This window comes from Podarcis bocagei (assembly GCF_964188305.1).
Source record: "Podarcis bocagei genome assembly, chromosome: 16".
In the NCBI taxonomy this organism is placed as follows: Eukaryota; Metazoa; Chordata; class Lepidosauria; order Squamata; family Lacertidae; genus Podarcis; species Podarcis bocagei.
Genome location: NC_138142.1, coordinates 2494176 through 2515344, shown reverse-complemented (window position 1 = coordinate 2515344; position 21169 = coordinate 2494176). Strand labels below are relative to the sequence as shown.

Below are 21169 nucleotides of genomic sequence, written 5' to 3'. Positions count from 1 at the left end.
ATCCAAGTATTTTTCTTGTCAAAAATCAGTGTTTTTCCCCTTCCAGGTGATGAAGGCACAAGCAAAGCTAACTACATTTTGTGGAGCATTTGGATCAGAGATGTTCAGGTCTATCTTGTTTTTTTCTTGTGTTGATTTTGGGTTTGTGCATGTGTAAATTATAACATTTTCTAGAATGATGTACATTAACTGTAGTAGATTTTTTTTCTATTTTGCAAGACTACAGAAGACAAAAATAATGGGGATTTGAATTTTTAAAAATCCTATTAAGGTTTATATACCACTTAATCATAAGATCTCAGGGCAGTTAAAATGCAGGATAAAAACAAGTAAATAAGTAGATTAAAACAGCAAAACAATACTCCCCCTCCCCACAGACACATTTAAAAGGCTATAGAATATTAATCAGTCAAAGGCCTGGTTGAAGAGGAAGGTTTTCGCCTGGCTTCTGAAAATATATAATGAAGGCGCCAGGTGAACCTCCCTATGTGGTTCTGTGTGAAATAAGTTTTTTCTTCTTTATTTTCCTTATCTTCCTGTTGTAATCCAACATTCTCTTTGGCGACCCTTCACTTTCGTTTTCTGCACATGCAGACAATTCTCCGTGCGTCACAGCCAAGACAAAGGGAGACTGGCCTTCCGCCATTAGCGCCAGGCATATATCCAAACTTCCCTTCTTTGGTCTCATTCCAGCTGCTAACGAGCTACTGCTTCAACAAGAACACCATTACTCCCATCATAAATTCTTTTATCATTCCATTAAGAGTCTTTGCCAAAACCTTAGTCAAATTTTCACAGTCAATTTTGTAGTTAAACCATAACCATAACGATAGCAAGATATTCTTTCAATTCCACTTGCATTTTCAAACAGTCAGGCAGTCAGTCTTTTAAGGGGAATTTGCCAAATAAAACAGCAGATGCAAAATATATCAAAAAGAATAATGGAGGCTCACCCCTCCTCTGTTCCGACATACCAGTCCAATTGCGACGATAATCCTTCTCCAGGTCAAATCCTTGGCACCCAGTGGCTGAATCAGTTAGCAGAGTACTATATCTCCCCTAGTTCAGAGCATGCCTGTTAATTAAGTTCAAATTTCATCTTAAAAAAGCAGGTGTCCTCTGCTCATGGCGACAGCTTTGGAGAGTTGCCGAAAACATGCGGTACATTGCACCCAGTGCCCCCTGCCCCCTCTTCCTTCTGGTGGGCAGCAGGTATTGGATGAACTGCGGGTGGAGCTGCCCCCCCCAGCCCGGGGGGGGGGTTGGGAGGATAATTACTCCCATATTATCCTTGATTAACTTCACGGAAAGGCGTACAGTGGTACCTCAGGTTACAGACGCTTCAGGTTACAGACTCCGCTAACCCAGAAATAGTACCTCGGGTTAAGAACTTTGCTTCAGGATGAGAACAGAAATCGCACGGTGGCGGCGCAGCAGCAGCAGGAGGCCCCATTAGCTAAAGTGGTACCTCAGGTTAAGAACAGTTTCAGGTTAAGAACGGACCTCCAGAATGAATTAAGTTCTTAACCTGAGGTACCACTGTAATGTAATGAAAAGTGTAATGGGTGCAGCCATTCACCATAGCAGCCAGACAGGAGGTGTTTATAATTCATGTTTTGAATCTATAAGCAAGGCTCAGCCAGCAGAGTACCATGATAATTTGATTTTTCTTTTTTTTGTGTGTGTGTGTTATCTAATCCAAAACCTTCGGTTGGTTACAAAACTCAAAGCTGAACACATTTTTGGAGGAAGAATCTTCTGTATCTTAATTGCACCTCTGTTTTCGTAATTGTAATTTATGTTTTTGTTGGGCTATGGTTTAATGTTCAATTTTTGTGGTTCTAGTGGAACTGCTTGGTTTGAATTTCTGAAGAATGAGGACCTCTTCAGGGACATCCTTTTACAGATAAAAGGAGGAAATCTCATGTCTGCCCAGTACCTCTGGCTAAGGCATCAGGTAAACGGTTTTGGATATTTCCAGTGGTCAGCACCACTCTCTGTCCTTGCCACACTCCTCCCCACTGCTGTTTTGTGTTCCTGAAGTATCTATGAGATACCTTGCTACTTGCGTTGCCTGATCTTGGCTGCAGCTCCTCAAGATCTCTTACGACTCCACTGCACGTCCATTAGATTGGCTTGTATCCCCTTTGTATGATACAAAGGTAGCAGGACTGGCAAAACCCTTTGCCTGGACCTGATAGTCTTTGATTTAAGAAAGCAGCTGCATATAATCACAAGCCATTCACTAACTACCACAATTATGGGTCTGATGGTTGTGAAAATCTCTTTCCTTTTCTCCAGGAAGACTTCAAAAGTGACTTTAATGTGAAAATGCTGGACAAGTTGCTTAATACAATCCCTACAACAGTTTCCCTCAAAGAACTATGCCTGTGGTTTAAGGATGTTATCATTCCTTTTGTAAGGCGTGTTGTACCCAAAGGACAGGTAGGGTCTAATGGGAGACAAGGGGGATCCTTATAAAATATGGGTGAAGAACCCACATCTCAGGAGCCACATGTTGTCCTTGGTCTAATTTCATGTGCTCTGGGTCTGCCTGGCACTGGCATGCAGTCCCTAAGGGGGGTGGGGAGATTTCTCATCCTCTGTCTTTATAAGATCTCAGTTAGTGAAGAATGGTGAATAGGCAGATGCACTGATTTATTTATTTTTAAGTCCTGGTAATTTTAAGCTCTGGTAAAGGTGGAGATTGCACAACAGGTTGCACAACAGTTGTGATAGAAAACAGCTGCAATAAATTTGTCCAAATACTTCTTAATATTTAAGGGACATTGAAGTAAAGTTAATACCTGTTGGGTTTTTAAAGTACTAAATTTAGCATATAAAATTATGGAAAAAAATGAGAATTGAAAGTGGATTACCGTATTTTTCACTCCATAAGACGCACCAGACCATAAGGCGTGCCTAGTTTTGGGAGGAGGAAAACAAGAAAAAATTATTCTGAATCCCAGAAGCCAGAACAGCAAGAGGGATCTGGCTTCTGGGATACCGTGTGGCTGTTCTGGCTTCTGGGATAACCGCACCACGCCTCTTCAGGGCAGCGGGATGAAAGCTCCCCCTGCCTGAAGAGGCTGCGCACGGCTAAGGCAGAAGCCAGGACAGGCGCATTGCTGAAGTGGCGCTGCGCAGTTCTCCCTCTCTGCGCAGTGCCCCTTCAGCGAAGCTGGAGAAGGAACAGAAGGAGACCCTTCTGTTCCTCCTCCGGCTTCCAGGACAGGCGCGTCGCTGAAGGGGCGCTGCGCAGTTCTCCCTCTCTGTGCAGTGCCCCTTCAGCGAAGGGGGAAGAGGAACAGAAGGGGCTCCGTTCCTCCTCCCGCTTTGCTGAAGGGGTGCTGCGCAGCTCTACCTCTGCGCAGCGCCATTTGCTCCATAAGATGCACTCACATTTCCCCTTACTTTTTAGGAGGAAAAAAGTGCATCTTCTGGAGCAAAAAATATGGTACATTTTGTTTTAAATGCCCTAAGTCGAGGCGAGATGTGGATACCCAAATCAAAATACATAATACGTTTTTGTTCACCCTGGTGCTAGATGCATTTTTCACAAGACAAAATAGTTTGAAAGCTACGATGGTCATCTGGGCCTGCCCTTCTGTATGCCTTGCTTTTACCTGGTGTGTGAGTGGAAAAGCTACTTCTGTTTTGGCGCTCAGGCAATTGAACTCACGGCTCTGGGTAATCCGTCTCTGCTAGGGACAGGGGTTTATTTTGTTCACTATGCATTTTGATGTGAAATTACCTGATTTGCCGTTCTCATACCAGTGCTTTGATTGGAACATAGGTACTGGGAGTTGTCTGCGTATCAATGAATTTCTTACAGCTTATCTAACAGGTTATGACTTGTAAGGTGGTCTGAGGGGCACATTTTTTTCTTAAATCTTTTTACATTTTCAAGCTGCCTATAGCAGCTAGCAAGCACAGCACTGAGTGAGATGCCTTTTTAAATGATCCAGGTAGCAGCTGTACATCGTAATGTGTGAGCTGTTGCTAGGGAATTGTATAGAGAAAAGGATGGCTGCCCTGTTATACCTAAGCGGGTAACTACCTTTTCTTATACAATGTCCATGGTAGCTAAGTAGGTTTGGCCTGATGACAAGTTCTAGTGCTCTCTCCTGTAAGGGACCATCATGTAAAAGCACTGGATATATATATTTAGTATGTGGACTAGATGACGCTCATGGTCTCTCCCAATTCTACAGTTTTATGATATTCTCATTCTCTCTCTCTCTTTCTGTCACTCTCTCTCATCTGGTTTGATCCTTATCTTCCAGGAAAAAATAGCAAAGTGGCTGGAACAAAGAGCACGAAACCTTGAGTTAATTGACAAGGTAACGTAGTAATTCTCCTGTAAAACCCTGCATATTACCTCCTCTCCAAAAATGTCACTAATGTTTCATTTTTCAAAACAGGCCAACTGGCCAGAAAATGGACTTGAAATGGCACAGGTGTTTTTTATCAGCAAAGATCCAGGTGAAATTGGATCTGCATCTTCCTGGCCTGGAGTTTCTTTGGTAAGGATTCTGCTTTCATGAAACCCATGTTTGGGAAAGTGTTAGCCTATACATGTGTTTAGAATTTGAGGGAGGGGCAGCATATTCTTAATTTATCCTGTTAAGCAAATTACCCCATTGCATTTATTTTAATTAATGAAAAATTTTGAAAGCACACAATTTTCCAGAATTTAGTAGTTTTCCTTTTTTATTTTTCTGTTAAGTGCAGAAGGATAATTTTGATGCAGGGAAATTTCACTGTTTTGTGTTTCAGGACAATGATGGTGAGGAGGTACATGGTTTAGCAGAATTAGTCAGTGCTCTGCAGGGCTTGGTGGACCTCTATAAGAAATACAACTGCAGGCTGGCCCTCTGCGACTTCGAAAAGGTACAGTAAATTTGTGACATTAAACCTTTGTGTAGATGCCTGTGTGTGTGTTTTGGTAAAAAGAAAGAATGAAAGATTACTGTTACATTTAATTTATTAATGGGATTCTATGCCACTGAGTCATGATTTACATGTAAGATAATTAAAAACACAAAAACAACAAATAGATACCAAACAAGACTAAAATCCTAACGATCCAGCTGGGGAAACCTAACAGAACAAAAATGTCTTCAGCTGTTTCTGGAAAGTGCAGATAGTGGGTTTTATCTCAACAAAAATGCTATTCTGTGGAACATGGGCAGCTGCACTAAAAGCCTGCTCCAAGTTACTGTGGAGTGCCCAGGCTTCTGAGATCTTTGGAACTTCAGGAGAAACTCTCCCATTAGCTGCAGTGATTTACTGAGTGTATAAGGGATAATGAGGTCTCTCAAGTAGCCAATCCCTTGAATTTGGGTTGGTAGCAGACTGGAAGCCAGTGCAAATTCCCCAAGCAAGGTGTTACATGCTGGTGGTAGTTTGCCCTTGGAAGCAACCTGGCTGTAATGTCCTGCACCAGCTGCAGCCTCCAGAAGAATTATCTCTGAAAAGCCGTTAGAAGAACCAGTGTGGACTCAGATGAAGGAACCGGAATCTGAATCACTGCTTCCCATGAGATAAACTGGCTGATTTTAAGCCATTCAACCTCAAAGGTTGTTGTGAGGCTAGGAGGCTAGGATAGTCATGTGGGAAGAGCCTGCTGGGTCAGGCCAATGGCCCATCTAGACCAGCAGCCAATTTTTAGTGCTTCTTTTTTATTCTATTTTATCGTATTACAATTTTCATTCCATAAAATTAAAATTATAGTTCAATAAAAGACAATATAATTAATTAAAAACAATAAAAATGCAATTAAAAATCAATATGAATATTTATATGAATATGAATATGAATATTTACTGTGGACCATTTGAATGAAGCTCACGGACCACATTTTGGTAACCCTGCTTTAGAGCAGAAGGTGGGTTATTGTATCACAATCAATTATACGTTCTGCTCATCTTGCTACATAGCTAGTTCTTCTATTGTTTTATTTTGTTTGTTTCATAGGAAAATGCAAATAGGACTGTGTTTCGTATGCTTGATAAAGTACTTGCAGCAGAACTCATTCCAGCTACCTTAGAGAAGTATATTGAACCATACATGCACCATCATAATCTGGAGAAAGATGAAATTCTATTGCAGTACATAAAGGTATGCTCTTTTCTCTATTCAAGATCAATACAAAATCTTTTCTGAGTATTAAATAACTAAAGACTTTATTTCCCTCTACAGGGAGCCAGGTGCTTCTTTTCTTAGGTAGAAAAGTATGAATTTACAAAGAACTAGGCTAATTTGCATAATATTCAGCATTTAAATACTCCATTTTTTTCTCACCAGTCTGATGTATTCTAAATTTTCTGTTTGGGACAATGCTGTTTGGATTCAAGGAAGAGTAGCTTCTTGGTATGGGCAAGCACTCCAAGACTTCTCTTTAGAGTGATCTCCCGTGATTTATTCCACTTGTGTAGCCCTGGGAGTTCCATGGGTGTAGGTTGCTGTGTTGAGACAGTGTGATAATGTGTGTCAGACCTGGAAAAGGATTTGTTGTCTACTCTGGAGTTCACCTGGGCAAGTCTTGCCAAAATACCTGCTTGACTGTGCAGCTTAAAGCAAATGGAGAAAAATATAAAGAGATTAAATGAGATTGCCACAGATTAAATGAGATTTCTTGTGTGTGTGTGTTTCTTTGTGGCTGATTAGCTGTTCTCCCTGTGCAAAGGTCAGAGGGGGCAGGGTTTCTGTTGAGGAAGGTGATTAGCTGTGGGAGGAGCTAATCAGAGCTAGCAGGGCAGCAGTTGAAGAAGGAGCAAAAAGGGTTTTCTTGTGTGTGTGTGTTTCTTTGTGGCTGATTAGCTGTTCTCCCTGTGCAAAGGTCAGAGGGGGCAGGGTTTCTGTTGAGGAAGGTGATTAGCTGTGGGAGGAGCTTATCAGAGGTAGCAGGGCAGCAGTTGAAGAAGCGCGTGCAGTTTGATCCATCTTTTAGATTTAGGGGCGCTAGTCTCAAACGTTTGTTGGGGGAGACCTAAGTTTTTTTTGTGGGGGGAGTTATTTGTCCTGTCTTCACGCTTTTTATGATGGAGGACCACTGTAGCCACCCCAACGACGTTCTCAAGATGGAGGAGGAGGGAACAGCTGCAGTCGCCAGCCGTTCCTGCGCAATGTTTGCCATCTTGCCAAAGGTTGCAGGCAGCTTTACCTGCAGCAATTGCATGTTGATTGCCCTCTTAAAAGTCCAGCAACTGGAGGAACGTGTAGCTACGCTCCAAAGAATTAGAGATCTGGAGCTCTTCTTGGAAGCAACAGAGCACACCGTCTCCACCAAGGAGGAGACAGGGGACTCCCCTGAGAAGGAGGCTAGTTCATCAACACAGGAGCCAGATATATGGAGAAACGTGACTCAGAGAAGTAGGAGGCCCAGGGTTCGTTCTGATTGTTTAGAAATACACAATCGCTTTGAGGTCCTCTCCCCTAGCATGGAAGACGAAGAGCAGACTCCATTTGAGGATCTCTCCCTCATTTCAGTCGATCAGGTATATGAAGACGAGCAGCAAAGTCAGTCCTCAGGGAATGTGCAGGCGACCTTGGAACGGACAGCTCATGGAAGAACCCTGACCAAACCTAAGAGGAGGCGTGTAGTGGTGATAGGGGATTCCCTACTGAGGGGAACAGAAGCAGTGATCTGTGGGCCTGACAAGATGTCTCGGGAAGTGTGCTGTCTCCCCGGGGCTAAGATCCAAGATGTAACTGAACGACTGCAAGGAATCATAAAACCCACTGACAAATACCCCTTCCTCTTGGTTCATGTGGGAACCAATGACACTGCAAGCAATAGCCTCCAGAAGATCAAAAGAGACTACGAGGCTCTGGGCAGGAAATTGAAGCAATTAAATGCACAAATTGTCATCTCATCTGTCCTCCCAGTTGAACGACGTGGCCCAGGGAGAGAGGGAAAAATAGTGGAAGTGAACAGCTGGCTTCGCAAATGGTGTAAACAGGAACGGTTTGGATTCTTAGATCACGGACTGCAGTTTCTTGAAGATGGACTTCTAGCAAGCGATGGGCTTACAACGGTTGGGAGAAATGTTTTTGCCAAAAATCTCAGAAACCTCATCAGGAGGGCTTTAAACTGACTAATGTGGGGGAGGGAGACAGTGCTCCTGAAGGTAGGAGTCTATCAATTGATGAAGATGATCATCCAAATGTCATAGACCAAATGGAGCAAACAGCACGCAGACCTAGTGGTGGGAGGAAAAAATCATTAAATAAGAGACATGGGGGAATGATTAATGGACTTCAATGTCTGTACACTAATGCGCAAAGCATGGGAAATAAATAAGATGAGCTTGAGCTCTTGGTACAGCAAACTAAATATGACATAATAGGCATCACTGAAACCTGGTGGGATAAGTCCCACGATTGGAATGTAATTATGGGGGGATACAATCTATTTCAGAGAAACAGACCAGACAAGAAAGGAGGAGGAGTGGCGTTATATGTCAGGGATGTGTATACCTGTGAAGAGATCCAAGATTTAGAACCTCAAAGCCAAAGTGAGAGCATTTGGGTCAAAATTAAGGGAGAGAAGAATAACAGAGACCTCATTGTGGGAGTTTACTATAGATCCCCAAGCCAAGCGGAGGGCATAGATGATGCCTTCCTGGAACAGATGGCCAAGCATGCAAAAGGAAGGGAGATAGTAGTAATGGGGGACTTCAATTACCCGGATATTTGTTGGATGTCAAACTCAGCCAAGAGCATAAGGTCAAACAGATTCCTCACTGGCCTTGCAGACAACTTCATTGTCCAGAAAGTGGGAGAAGCAACAAGAGGAACAGCCATTTTAGATCTGGTCCTAACCAATGTTGATGAGCTGGTTAGTGGGGTAGAAGTGGAAGGATCATTAGGCGCGAGTGATCATGCTCTTCTGAAGTTTACTATACAGCGGAAAGGAGCAGCCAAGCATACTAGGACTCAATTTCTTGACTTTAAGAAAGCCGACTTCATAAAACTTAGGGAAGTGCTAGGTGAGATCCCATGGACAGTAATACTAAAAGGAAAGGGAGTTCATGATGGCTGGGAGTTTGTTAAGAGGGAGATAATAAAAGCACAACGTCAGGCAATACCAAGGAGACGGAAACATGGAAGGTGCCTAAAGAAGCCAGGGTGGCTATCTAAAGAACTTTTAACTGAGTTAAGATTAAAAAAGGATGTGTACAAAAAATGGAAAAGGGGGGAAACCACCAAAGAGGAATTCAAACAAATAGCCAGCACGTGTAGACACAAAGTCAGAAAAGCTAAAGCACAGAATGAACTCAGGCATGCTAGAGAGGTTAAAAGCAACAAAAAAGGCTTTTATGGGTATGTTCGTAGCAAAATGAAGAACAAAGAAACAGTGGGGTCACTCAGAGGAGAAGATGGTGAAATGCAAACAGGGGACACAGAAAGGGCTGAACTCCTCAATGCCTTCTTTGCCTCAGTCTTCTCCGATAAAGAAAATAATGCCCGACCTGAAGAATTTGGAGCAAATGATCCAGCAAAGGAAACACAGCCCAGAATAACTAAGGAGATAGTACAAGAATACTTGGCTAGTTTAGATGTGTTCAAGTCTCCAGGGCCAGATGAACTGCATCCAAGAGTATTAAAAGAACTGGCAGATGTGATCTCAGAACCACTGGCAGTCATCTTTGAGAATTCCTGGAGAACAGGCGAAGTCCCGGCAGACTGGAGGAGGGCAAATGTTGTCCCTATTTTCAAAAAGGGGAAAAGAGAGGACCCAAATAATTACCGCCCAGTCAGTCTGACATCAATACCAGGGAAGATTCTGGAGCAGATCATTAAGAAAACAGTCTGTGAGCACCTAGAAAGGAATGCTGTGATCACCAATAGTCAGCATGGATTTCTGAAAAATAAGTCATGTCAGACTAACCTGATCTCGTTTTTTGACAGAATTACAAGCCTGGTAGATGAAGGGAACTCAGTCGATATAGCCTACCTTGATTTCAGTAAGGCATTTGACAAGGTGCCCCATGATATTCTTGTAAAGAAGCTGGTAAAATGCGGTCTTGACTATGCTACCACTCAGTGGATTTGTAACTGGCTTACTGACCGAACCCAAAGGGTGCTCATCAATGGTTCCTCTTCATCCTGGAGAAGAGTGACTAGTGGGGTGCCACAGGGTTCTGTCTTGGGCCCGGTCTTATTCAACATCTTTATCAACGACTTGGATGATGGACTCAAGGGCATCCTGATCAAATTTGCAGATGACACCAAACTGGGAGGGGTGGCTAACACCCCAGAGGACAGGATCACACTTCAAAACGACCTTGACAGATTAGAAAACTGGGCCAAAACAAACAAGATGAATTTTAACAGGGAGAAATGTAAAGTATTGCACTTGGGCAAAAAAAATGAGAGGCACAAATACAAGATGGGTGACACCTGGCTTGAGAGCAGTACATGTGAAAAGGATCTAGGTGTCTTGGTTGACCACAAACTTGACATGAGCCAACAGTGTGACGCGGCAGCTAAAAAAGCCAATGCAATTCTGGGCTGCATCAATAGGAGTATAGCATCTAGATCAAGGGAAGTAATAGTGCCACTGTATTCTGCTCTGGTCAGACCTCACCTGGAGTACTGTGTCCAGTTCTGGGCACCACAATTCAAGAAGGACACTGACAAACTGGAACGTGTCCAGAGGAGGGCAACCAAAATGGTCAAAGGCCTGGAAACGATGCCTTATGAGGAATGGCTAAGGGAGCTGGGCATGTTTAGCCTGGAGAAGAGGAGGTTAAGGGGTGATATGATAGCCATGTTCAAATATATAAAAGGATGTCACATAGAGGAGGGAGAAAGGTTGTTTTCTGCTGCTCCAGAGAAGCGGACACGGAGCAATGGAGCCAAACTACAAGAAAGAAGATTCCACCTAAACATTAGGAAGAACTTCCTGACAGTAAGAGCTGTTCGACAGTGGAATTTGCTGCCAAGGAGTGTGGTGGAGTCTCCTACTTTGGAGGTCTTTAAGCAGAGGCTTGACAACCATATGTCAGGAGTGCTCTGATGGTGTTTCCTGCTTGGCAGGGGGTTGGACTCGATGGCCCTTGTGGTCTCTTCCAACTCTATGATTCTATGATTCTAAGAATCCTCATGGCTTGGTGTGCAGGAGGCAACAGAGTAGTGGCAGAAAGAGGAGGAAGTCCCCTATTTGGAAGCCTCCTTCTGTTGTCAACAAAAATCTGCCCTTTTCCCCCTTATGGGGTATCCAAGAGCCCATATAGAGTCCTTACGTAGGTTTCCTATTGGTAGGAGAAAATAACAGAGGCCAACCAGAGAAGATTCAGAAGCAAAGCAGCTAGTAAGCCTGATCTTTATTGATCTGTTGCAACAGGGTCCTCTCTCACCACACGCAGGAGGGAGGAGGAACCCAGAACAAAAGTGTGCCTGCCCTTATATAGACATTTTAAATTCCCTCCCTGGAGTCCAAGACCACCCCTCCATACAGCATACATACATCACAGAAAGGGCGGTCTGCAGTAGAAATCTGAGTGCTTTGTTTACCTCCTGTCTGCCAGGTTACCTGTTTAATGGTCACTTGCTTGGATTGCCTGGGGAGCCTGGCCGGCCTTTTGTAATGATAAATACTTAGTTCCTGAGCCAGGTCAGGCTCACACCCTATTCATATCTTAAAGGTGCCCTTAAGACAAGATTTGTGAGGAAAGAGACAATGGGGAGGTTTCCCACTTTGACCTTGCAGAGAAATAATGGAGGTCCATTTGTTCAGGACTTTTTTTCTGTGGGGTTTTCAGACATGTGGTTTATATATTTATGTATGTGTTTGCTTGGTACATTTATGAACATTTATTACATATCTAAGACCTTGAAATTCTTATCACACTACACACCTAGTGAAAGACTGTCTATACAGCCTAACTGTATTGGCTTGTAGCTGTAAATAATTTCCTGTGCAGTCTAGAGCTGGGCGATTTTTCAATTTAGTGTCTGAAACTAGTATGACATTCAGATCCTGATATCAATTTCAGACTTTTTGAGCTGGCAATACATCACAGCTCCCCAGCCACCACTGTTGTAAACAAAAAATTGCCCTTTTCCCTTATGGGGTATCCAAGAGCCCATATACAGTGGTACCTCGCAAGACGAATGCCTCGCAAGACGGAAAACCCGCAAGACGAAAGGGTTTTCTGTTTTGGAGGCACTTCGCAAGACGAATTTCCCTATGGGCTTGCTTCGCAAGAAGAAAGCCCATAGGGAAATCTCCGGGGACCTCTTTTAAATGCTGGTGGTGGGGAGCAAAGCCTTTCCCCCCCTCCGGCCTTCAGAAGAGGTCCAGGAAGGCCGGCGGGGGGCGAAAGGCTTTGCTCCCCACCGCCAGCATTTTAAAAGCAGTCCGGGATAGCAGGGAAGCGCTTCCCGCTATCGCAGACGGCTTTTGAAGGCAGGCGGGGGGGAGCAAAGACTTTTGCCCCCCGCCCGCCTTCAGAAGAGGTCCTGGACCTCTTCTGAAGGCGGACGGGGGGCGAAAGTCTTTGCTCCCCCCTGCCTGCCTTACCGGGAGAGCGGAGAAAGGCAGCGCGTTTCTCCGCTGTCCCGGACGGCTTTTGAAGGCAGGCGTGGGGGCAAAGACTTTCGCCCCCCTGCCTGCCTTCCCGGGAGAGCGGAGAAAGGCAGTGTGTTTCTCCGCTGTCCCGGACGGCTTTGGAAGGCAGGCGGTGGGGAGCAAAGACTTTCGCCCCCCGCCCGCCTTCAGAAGAGGTCCAGGACCTCTTCTGAAGGCGGGCGGGGGGCGAAAGTCTTTGTCCCCCCTGCCTGCCTTCCCAGGGGCTTTTACATCGCCCCGGACAGCGGAGAAGTCCTCCGCTGTCCCGGGCGATTTTAAAATGCCGCCCGCCAGCATTTTAAGATCGCCCCGGACAGCGGAGAAGTCCTCTGCTGTCCCGGGGTTTTTTAAAATGCTGGGGGTGGGAAGAAAAGCCCTTGTCCCCCCCCCCCAGCCTTCAGAAGAGGTCGGGGGACAGACTGTCCCCGGACCTGGTCTGAAGGCGGTTTCCATAGGAACGCATTAATTGATTTTCAATGCATTCCTATGGGAAACCGTGCATCGCAAGACGAAAAACTCGCAAGAAGAAAAAACTTGCAGAACGAATTAATTTCGTCTTGCGAGGCACCACTGTAGAGTCCTTACATAGGTTCCCTATTGGTAGGAGAAAATAACAGAGGCCAACCAGAGAATATTGAGAAGCAAAGCAGCTAGTAAGCTTGATCTTTATTGATCTGTTGCAACAGGGTGCTCCCCTCACACGCAAGAAAGGAGGAGGACCCAGAAAAATGGTGTGCCAGGCCTTATAAAGACTTTTGAAATTGCCCTCCTGTAGATCAAGACCACCCCCAGAAACATCATACATACATCATAGAAAAGGTGGTCTAATCAGAAATTTAAATGTTGTTTATCTCTTGTCCTTGTTTATCTCCTGCCTGGCAGGTTACTTGATTGGATTTCCTGGGTAGCCTGGCTAGTCTTTTGTAGTGATAAATACTTAGTTCCTGGGCCAGGTCACAGGCTCACACCCTATTCAAACACAGACAGGATTTGTGAAGGAAAAGACAATGGGGAGGCTTTTCCATTTTGACCTTGCAGAGAAAAGATTTGGTCAGTTTAGGAATCAAAATGTTTCCAGGTTGGCCTTCCTGTGCTGATCTATGTATGTGCTTGGTTGGTACACTTATGAACATTACCATATATCTAAGACCATAAAATTCCTATTACACCACCTGCACAACACATTTCACTCTTGCCTGCTTGTCTGCCTGCCTGCGGAGCCATGTATTGCCAGCACAAACTGCTTGCTCTCTTATCTGCCTGGCTGGCTGCATGTTTGTCTCCATGTGAGCAAATGGGGTGGGTGGCTGGTCTCTTTCCTCCCCAGCGATCCACAGGGAGGAAAGAGATCAGCTATCTCACTTGCTTGTGAGAAGGCAAACAGGCAGCCTGGCAGGCAACCAGAGATGCCTAAACAGTTGGCCTTGCACAGCTGTGAGCCTTCCTGCCTCCCAGCTGAGCTGTTTAAGGAAGCCCCAGCAACCCTACCCCCTTGGCTTCCCTGAGCTGGAGAGGTATGGCAAGGGGGCTTGCTCATCTGAAGGGCTGGGCAATTTATCTGGCTGCTTCTTCCTCCCCTAAGGTGGGGAGGAAGAAGCAGCCAAATACATTTCAGACATTGGGATATATCAGTATACCGTGGTATTTAGCTGCTGATGTATCATGATGCTGAAAACCATCCATCGCTCGGCCCTAGTACAGTCTTCAACAAATACACAGCTGTATGTTTAGTACTTGGTTTCTTTTTAAATTTGTTTTGTAATAATTGCAATGTTTAAATCCTTGTATTGTAAACTGTGGTGGCATTTTATTTACAGTGGAAAGTGTTGGTTCTAGGAAAAATAGGTATAAAGGAGATCCAAGCTGAGGGCAAGTACTCTTTGGTGAGAGAACCCCAGCAGAGAGTCAAAATCACAAAATATGCAGCAAAGTAAAATGTGGAAATTTAGGCTCTTAGACCTTTAAAATATGCCCTTCCAAGTTCTTTCCGGAGTTTCCCTCTTCCTTACCTTGGTCTTCTTCCCTCCCCTTTTTGAAAATGGTGTTGTAAATGAAAATATGCCCTTTTCCCTTATGGGGTATCCAAGAGCCCATATAGAGTCCTTACATAGGTTCCCTATTGGTAGGAGAAAATAACAGAGGCCAACCAGAGACTATTGAGAAGCAAAGCAGCTAGTAAGCCTGATCTTTATTGATCTGTTGCAACAGGGTCCTCTCTCACCACATGCAGGAAAAGAGGAGGACCCACAAAAATGCTGTGCAAGGGCTTATAAAGACTTTTGAAATTCTCATCCTCTAGATCAAGACCACTCCCAGAAACATTATGCATACATCACAGAACGGGTGTAACCTAAGACCACCCCTCAGATACATTCCCCAACATCACAGAAATTTAAATGTTGCTTTTCTCTTGTCCTTGTTTATCTCCTGTCTGGCAAGTTACTTGATTGGATTGCCTGGGGAGCCTGGCCATTCTTTTGTAGTGGTAAAATACTTATTTCCTGGGCCAGGTCACAGGCTCACACCCTATTCATATCTTAAATGTGTCCTTAAGACAGGATTTGTGAGGAAAGAGATACAGTGGTGCCTCGCAAGACGAAAAGAATCCGTTCCGCGAGTCTCTTCGTCTTGCGGTTTTTTCGTCTTGCGAAGCAAGCCCATTAGTGGCTTAGCGCTATTAGCGGGCTTAGCGGATCAGCTGCTAAGCAGTTTAGCGGCTTAGCGGATCAGCTGTTAAGCAGCTTAGCGGCTTAGGACCAGCTGATAAGCGGCTTAGCGGCTTGGGAAAAGGGGGGGGAGGGGAAAAAACCCGCAGGAACTCGCAAGTCATTTTCGTCTTGCGAAGCAAGCCCATAGGAGATTCGTTTTGCGAAGCACCTCCAAAATGGAAAACCCTTTCGTCTAGCGGGTTTTCCGTCTTGCGAGGCATTCATCTTGCGGGGCACCACTGTAATGGAGAGACTTTTCCATTTTGACCTTGCAGAGAAAACATTTGGTCAGTTTAGGAATCAAAATGGTTCCAGGTTGGCCTTCCTGTGCTGATCCATGTATGTGTGGTCCATGTATGTGCGGTTATGAACATTACCATATATCTAAGACTATAAATAAGACCATAAAATTCCTATCACAATGGGGACAAGACTTGCCCGTCTCCAGTCTGCAGGGACCTCCCCTGTTCTCCAAGAATTCTCAAAGATTATAGACAGAGGCTCTAAGAGTACATCAGCAAGCTCCTTTAGCATCCTTGGGTGCAGCTCATCAGGCCCTGGAGATCATGAGTTCATTTAAAGTAGCCAGGTGTTCCCTTACTACTTCTTTTCTTATCTTGGGCTGCAGCTCCCTCCTTGCATTGTTTATTCTGTTACCACCAGGTTGGGCACTGCTTTCCTTTGGTGTAAAGACAGAGGCAAAGTCTGTGTTAAGCATTTCCACTTTCTCTCTGTCACCCAGTAGTATTTCTCTGTCTTCTCTCAAGAGGCATACTACTTGCATGTTCTTCCTCTTGCTTGGAAATAGCCAAAGAAACCTTTCATTATTATTTTTAATCTCTCTTTCAAGCCTGACTTCATTCTGAGGTTTTGCCCACCTGACATTCTCCCTGCAACAGTTGACAACTGATTTCTCCTTTCTTCCATTTCTATAAATGCCCATTCTTACATACTCAGCTCATCTGTAAGTTCCTTATGCAGACACACTGGTTTCTTTAGGTGCCTCCCACTTTTCTTTCTTGTTGGAATTGTCTGACTTTGTGCTTTCAATATTTCACCTTTAAGAAGCTTCCGTTCACCTTGGAATCCCTTCGATTTGAGAATTTCTAACCGTGGGACTTCAACCAGTAGTTCCTTAAGCATTTTGAAATTATCCTTCCTAAAGTCCAGAGTGCATGTCTGGCTATACTCAGCTTTCCCTTGCCTTTGTATCATGAAACCCAAGAGGACATGATCACTTCCTCTCAAGATTCCCTGTAGTTGTACGTTGTCAATCAGTTCCTCCCTGTGGTGAGGAACAGGTCCAGGAGAGATGACCCCCTTGTTGCTACTTCCCTGAAATGAAATTGTCATTGAGGCAATTGAAAAATTTATTGGACCTTACAGTTCCAAGAGATATTGGGGTAGTTTATGTCTCCCATGACTACTATAGCTCTCCTTTTTGAATGTTTGTTAATCTGCTGTAGGAAGGCATCATTCAAGTCCTCAGTCTGGCTTGGAGGTCTGTAGCAGCACCCACAGCAAGGCCACTTGCTCTTTCCCTATTCTACAGTTTTTACCCATATACTCTCAATCTTCCATGTTCCAAGTCCTGGATCTCTTCACAAGTGTACATTTTCTCCTCCTTCTTCTTTCCTGCTTGATCTATTTCTTTTGAGCAGGTTGTATCCCTCAATTTCTTCCTGTCTTCTTACCAGATTTCAGTAACACCTTTTCCGAGGTAAGTGTGTGTAGGACTCTAGTCTAAAAACTGCATAGGAATTATACTAATGAATGACATTTGTTTTTAAAAAGGTTGATTTTTAATACTTTTGAAATACTTTTGCCACAACATTTTCAAAACTTTCTTAAAATACTCTTTAGGACTTACTGGAGCGGTATTGTAAACAGTCGACCTCTGTCTTTGACACTACGTGGGAAGCAAAGGCCATCGCTGTCTTGAGCTGCATGTCCAACATAGATGTGAGTAGGACAAGTGTGCCAATGTTCCAATGATCCCTCTTTTCATATTGAAATGCATGCAGGATAAGAAACGCCTCTGGTTTGGAAAGAAGAGGCCAGTGGGACATAAGTCATAGACATTTTCTTTTATAGTTGATCTTTGAAGGCGTGCTAGCAGTAACATACAGTGCTGTGGTTCCTTGGAATCCAGGAGTGGAACAGCTGGTTCAACAGTACCTGGACATGGACCATGACAAGTAAGAGAACAAACACATATGTACCTCTTAGCCTTTAAACACAAGGGGTAGCAAACATGATGCCCTCTGCAACTCCCATCGTCCTTTCGTCTTCACCAAGCTGGATGGGGCTGGTGAGAGTTGTGTAGTCCACAAGATCTGAAGACCACCAAGTTGGCTACTTCTACTCTAACACTTAGGGACTTCAGGAATTGTTCCTTGTTTGTTTGACTTAACTGCTCACTTTTCTCTTTGTTAAAGTTTGAAGACTGTATAACATTAAAATAATGACTTGCTGTGGTTGGATAGTCAGTGGGCCAGCATTGATGGTTTGGGCCTCTTGAAGCCTCTCATAGCATTGGACTGCCAGATACCCAACTGGGTCATTATATTAAATTTCACTCAGTGCCCCCTTTGGGTAAACAGTATTATAGTGCTGTTTAAAACACCTGCAAATGCATAAGAATCTTTCACGCATGAGGTGTCTTTCGTGGTGAGAATGGCATTGTGATTGGCTAGCCCTGTGTGTCAAGGGGCCCTACTAATCTATACATGGGGAGTTTCTTAAGGGGATTCCTGGGATCAGTCAGGAGCCCCCCCCCCCTCATAAGGAGGAGCACTACATTCATACATCAGTAAACAGGCAATATCTTTTTTCTGTTGTCAGTCCATTAGTCCATCCAGCTAGTATTGTCTCCACTTACTAGCTGAGCTCTCTCCAAGCCCTGATGCCATTAGGGATACACTAGGGATGCCATGCCCAAATGTGGGGCCTCCTGCGTGCAAAACATGTACTCTCTCACTGAATAGCTCACATACTCTTCTTGCTCTCAGCTGCCCAACCGGTTTAGTATCTTCATGCTTGCTCTCCCAGGACTGAACTTTTAATTGGGTGGGGAGGGAATTGAATTTAAATCCTGTCCCTGAATGTTGGTAGAACAGAAGCCATTTGGACTTATTTTTTCCCATGTCTTACACAGCTTAGCTGTGCAAAGACAGGAGTGAGAGGCTGCTAGAGCAGCCTTAGGTTTTAGCTGTAATTCATATGGGTAATTTTGTACCATTATACAGGGGTGTTGAAGTTCAGGACAAGAGAACAAATGTGGTCTACCCGGCCTTGTGGTTCTCTCCAGACTATACATGCACGAACGTTTGCCTAGTGGAAATGAGAGATGGCCAGAGGGAGAGTGCAGAAGCCCCCAACTTTTGCATGGCTAGTACATAGCTAATTGACATTGCAGGCATTTGCTCTGCCCTGGCCCTGCCCATTGGTGGCGTATGGTCTCATGAGGTATGCCCATGAGAAATGGTTCCCTGTCCTGGCACTGTTGTGAATCATTTATTTGTGAGAGGTGGAGGGAAGATGGCTTAAGCTGCAAGTGGGACAGAAATATATGGGGTTGGCCCCCTTTGGGGAATGTTCTAGCTGCTTTGGCACAAACTTTTGTTTGTGGTATTTCTGCAACTGAAACAGCTTATTAGATTAGTCTGCCAATTTGTCAGAAGCTGAAATGTAAGTGCAGGCACACTTTATCTGCAGGGTGAAGCTTCTGCAAGAAGGTTATAGGCTAATGGAAATGAAGAAACTTTTGCGGAATTATGGTATAAGAGACACCAATCTTTTAAATGATAAACAAGTGATGATGGTAAGTGGGGCCCCTTTTTTGGTAAAATGTACAGAAATAAGTCCCAATCATTTGAGTTGAAGAATGCTGTCATTGTTTGCAAGATTACAGCCTTTGTTCATATGCCAATTTTGGTTTATGCATATTAAAATTTAACTTTATATGCAAGAGACTATGTTCTGTGATGAATATATTATGTCAGGCTTCCTCAACCTTGGCCCTCCAGATGTTTTTGAAACTACAATTCCTATCATCCCTGACCACTGGTCCCGCTAGCTAGGGATCATGGGAGTTGTAGGCCAAAAGCAACTGGAGGGCCGAGGTTGCAGAAGCCTGTATTATGCATTATAGTGTACTGATTTGTGTCTTTTTCCAGATGCTGGTAAAGTACATTCTACAACAAGACTCAAATACTACTTTAGAAGATGCTTTGAAAATAGTAAATGCATATATGTTGCCCACTGCAGATGTCTATGTCTGGAGGATTGTGGAACTTATTGATAAAGAAAAGGTGTGAACCATACTCATTCTTTACATTTTTTTTCTTTAAATATCCAAACTGTCCATTAGAAATACTTCATATTTAATTATATTAGGTTACGTGCTCTACAGCAGCTACCTGTTCTACAACTAGCAACTATTGTAGAAATAATTCACATAATTAACACAATCTTACTTAGTGGTCCATAGCTCAGTGGTAGAGCACAGGTTTGATCCCTGATATCTCCAAGTAGGATCTAAACCCCCATATTGCCAATCAGTATAGACAGTACTGAACCAGATAGACCAAAGAGCTGACTTAATATAAGGCAGCTGTCAATGTATCTGGATCTAACTTAACTAGAATTTAACTAGTGCCACATTGCCAAAGGGGTCTCCAGATGTGTTTTTTGAACAGTAGATCTCTGTGCCCCACGGCAAGCTGTTTGTGAACTGAACATAGAATTAATACACTTTATGTATGCTTTCAGGGGGATGATATTATAAGTTTATTAAAAACACTGCCTCCTGCTGAAGCTGTGGAAATTGCAGATAAAATGTTGATATGGGGAAGACTGACATTAGAGAAAGAAACAGATGACTCTGAAGAAAAGGTAACTTCCATGAAACTGACTGCTGCTGATAATGTGTAAGTTATTATCCCCCAAGAGAGGTCAAACAAACATGTTCTCTGTTAAAAGGACAATGCTGTTCTCAAATGTTAACAGTAAAATCTTGCTCTTTGAGGTTGATGGGAGTATTCACACATTTTCTTTTTCCTGTCCCCTTTCCACTGTCAACAGAAAATGCAGCTGTATATTAAAAAAATTCTTGGGGAGATCCTTGAATTCCTACTTGGTTGTTGTCAGAAAGGTAAATCTTGCATTTATTGTGTTTTAGGTTTTGTAATAAACCATCCAATAACCACTCTTATTCACTCCAACCCACTCTTTTTTTTTTTTTGGACAGAAAATATTTTGAAAAAAGAGGAATATGAAACAAACTTTAAATTGTTTAAAACTCTTGCAGCCTTACAGGTAAGGATCATAAGGCATTGAATTTTTTTAATGTGCTTTCTAGGTTGAGGTGAATGTAATTATTTAGAGGGGAAATGTAATCATGTATGTGTATTTCTTTAAAATACTCACATTCATCATTCACATATATGTGAATTCATCATTTTCATATATATGTATATGATCAGTGCTTTTTTTCTAGAAAAATAGGTGCTGATACTCACCATGAAGTTTTTCCAGTAAGTGCCACACTTTTAACAGCCAAAAAAAGAGGTGGTGGTACTGCGTACCCTTGAGTCCCCCCTTGGGGAAAATCACTGAATATGATTGAACCAAACCTCTTCACTTTCTAACCTGAGGGGTTTGGGGAATGGCATTGCTCAGTAGTAAGATTGCAAGCTTCCATGGACATGGTTCCGGGTTCAACCTCCAGTACTTCACTAAAGCAGGGATGAGGAACCTGTGGCCCTCCAGATGTTGATGGACTACAGTTCCCATCTTCCCTGACCATTGGACATCTTGGGTGGGGCTGGAAGAAATTGGTGTCCTGCAACATCTGCAGTGCCACAGGCTCCTCATC

The 21169-nt window shown here is 43.7% G+C and overlaps 1 protein-coding gene across 5 annotated transcripts in view; it reads left to right on the top strand.

Moving 5' to 3' along the window:
* Positions 1-21169, top strand: part of KNTC1 (kinetochore associated 1) — an 81219-nt gene that overhangs the window by 21791 nt on the left and 38259 nt on the right. For 4 of the 5 annotated variants that reach the window (XM_081175326.1, XM_081175324.1, XM_081175327.1 and 1 more), the window contains 14 exons: positions 47-108; positions 1846-1957; positions 2302-2445; positions 4287-4343; positions 4425-4526; positions 4780-4893; positions 5980-6123; positions 17155-17253; positions 17386-17489; positions 19009-19114; positions 19470-19604; positions 20065-20187; positions 20377-20446; positions 20543-20610. In XM_081175326.1, coding sequence (XP_081031452.1) covers positions 47-108; positions 1846-1957; positions 2302-2445; positions 4287-4343; positions 4425-4526; positions 4780-4893; positions 5980-6123; positions 17155-17253; positions 17386-17489; positions 19009-19114; positions 19470-19604; positions 20065-20187; positions 20377-20446; positions 20543-20610 — 1440 coding nt within the window. Of the gene's footprint in view, positions 1-46; positions 109-1845; positions 1958-2301; positions 2446-4286; positions 4344-4424; positions 4527-4779; positions 4894-5979; positions 6124-17154; positions 17254-17385; positions 17490-19008; positions 19115-19469; positions 19605-20064; positions 20223-20376; positions 20447-20542; positions 20611-21169 lie in introns of all 5 variants that reach the window. The other variant, XM_081175325.1, reaches the window with a different exon arrangement.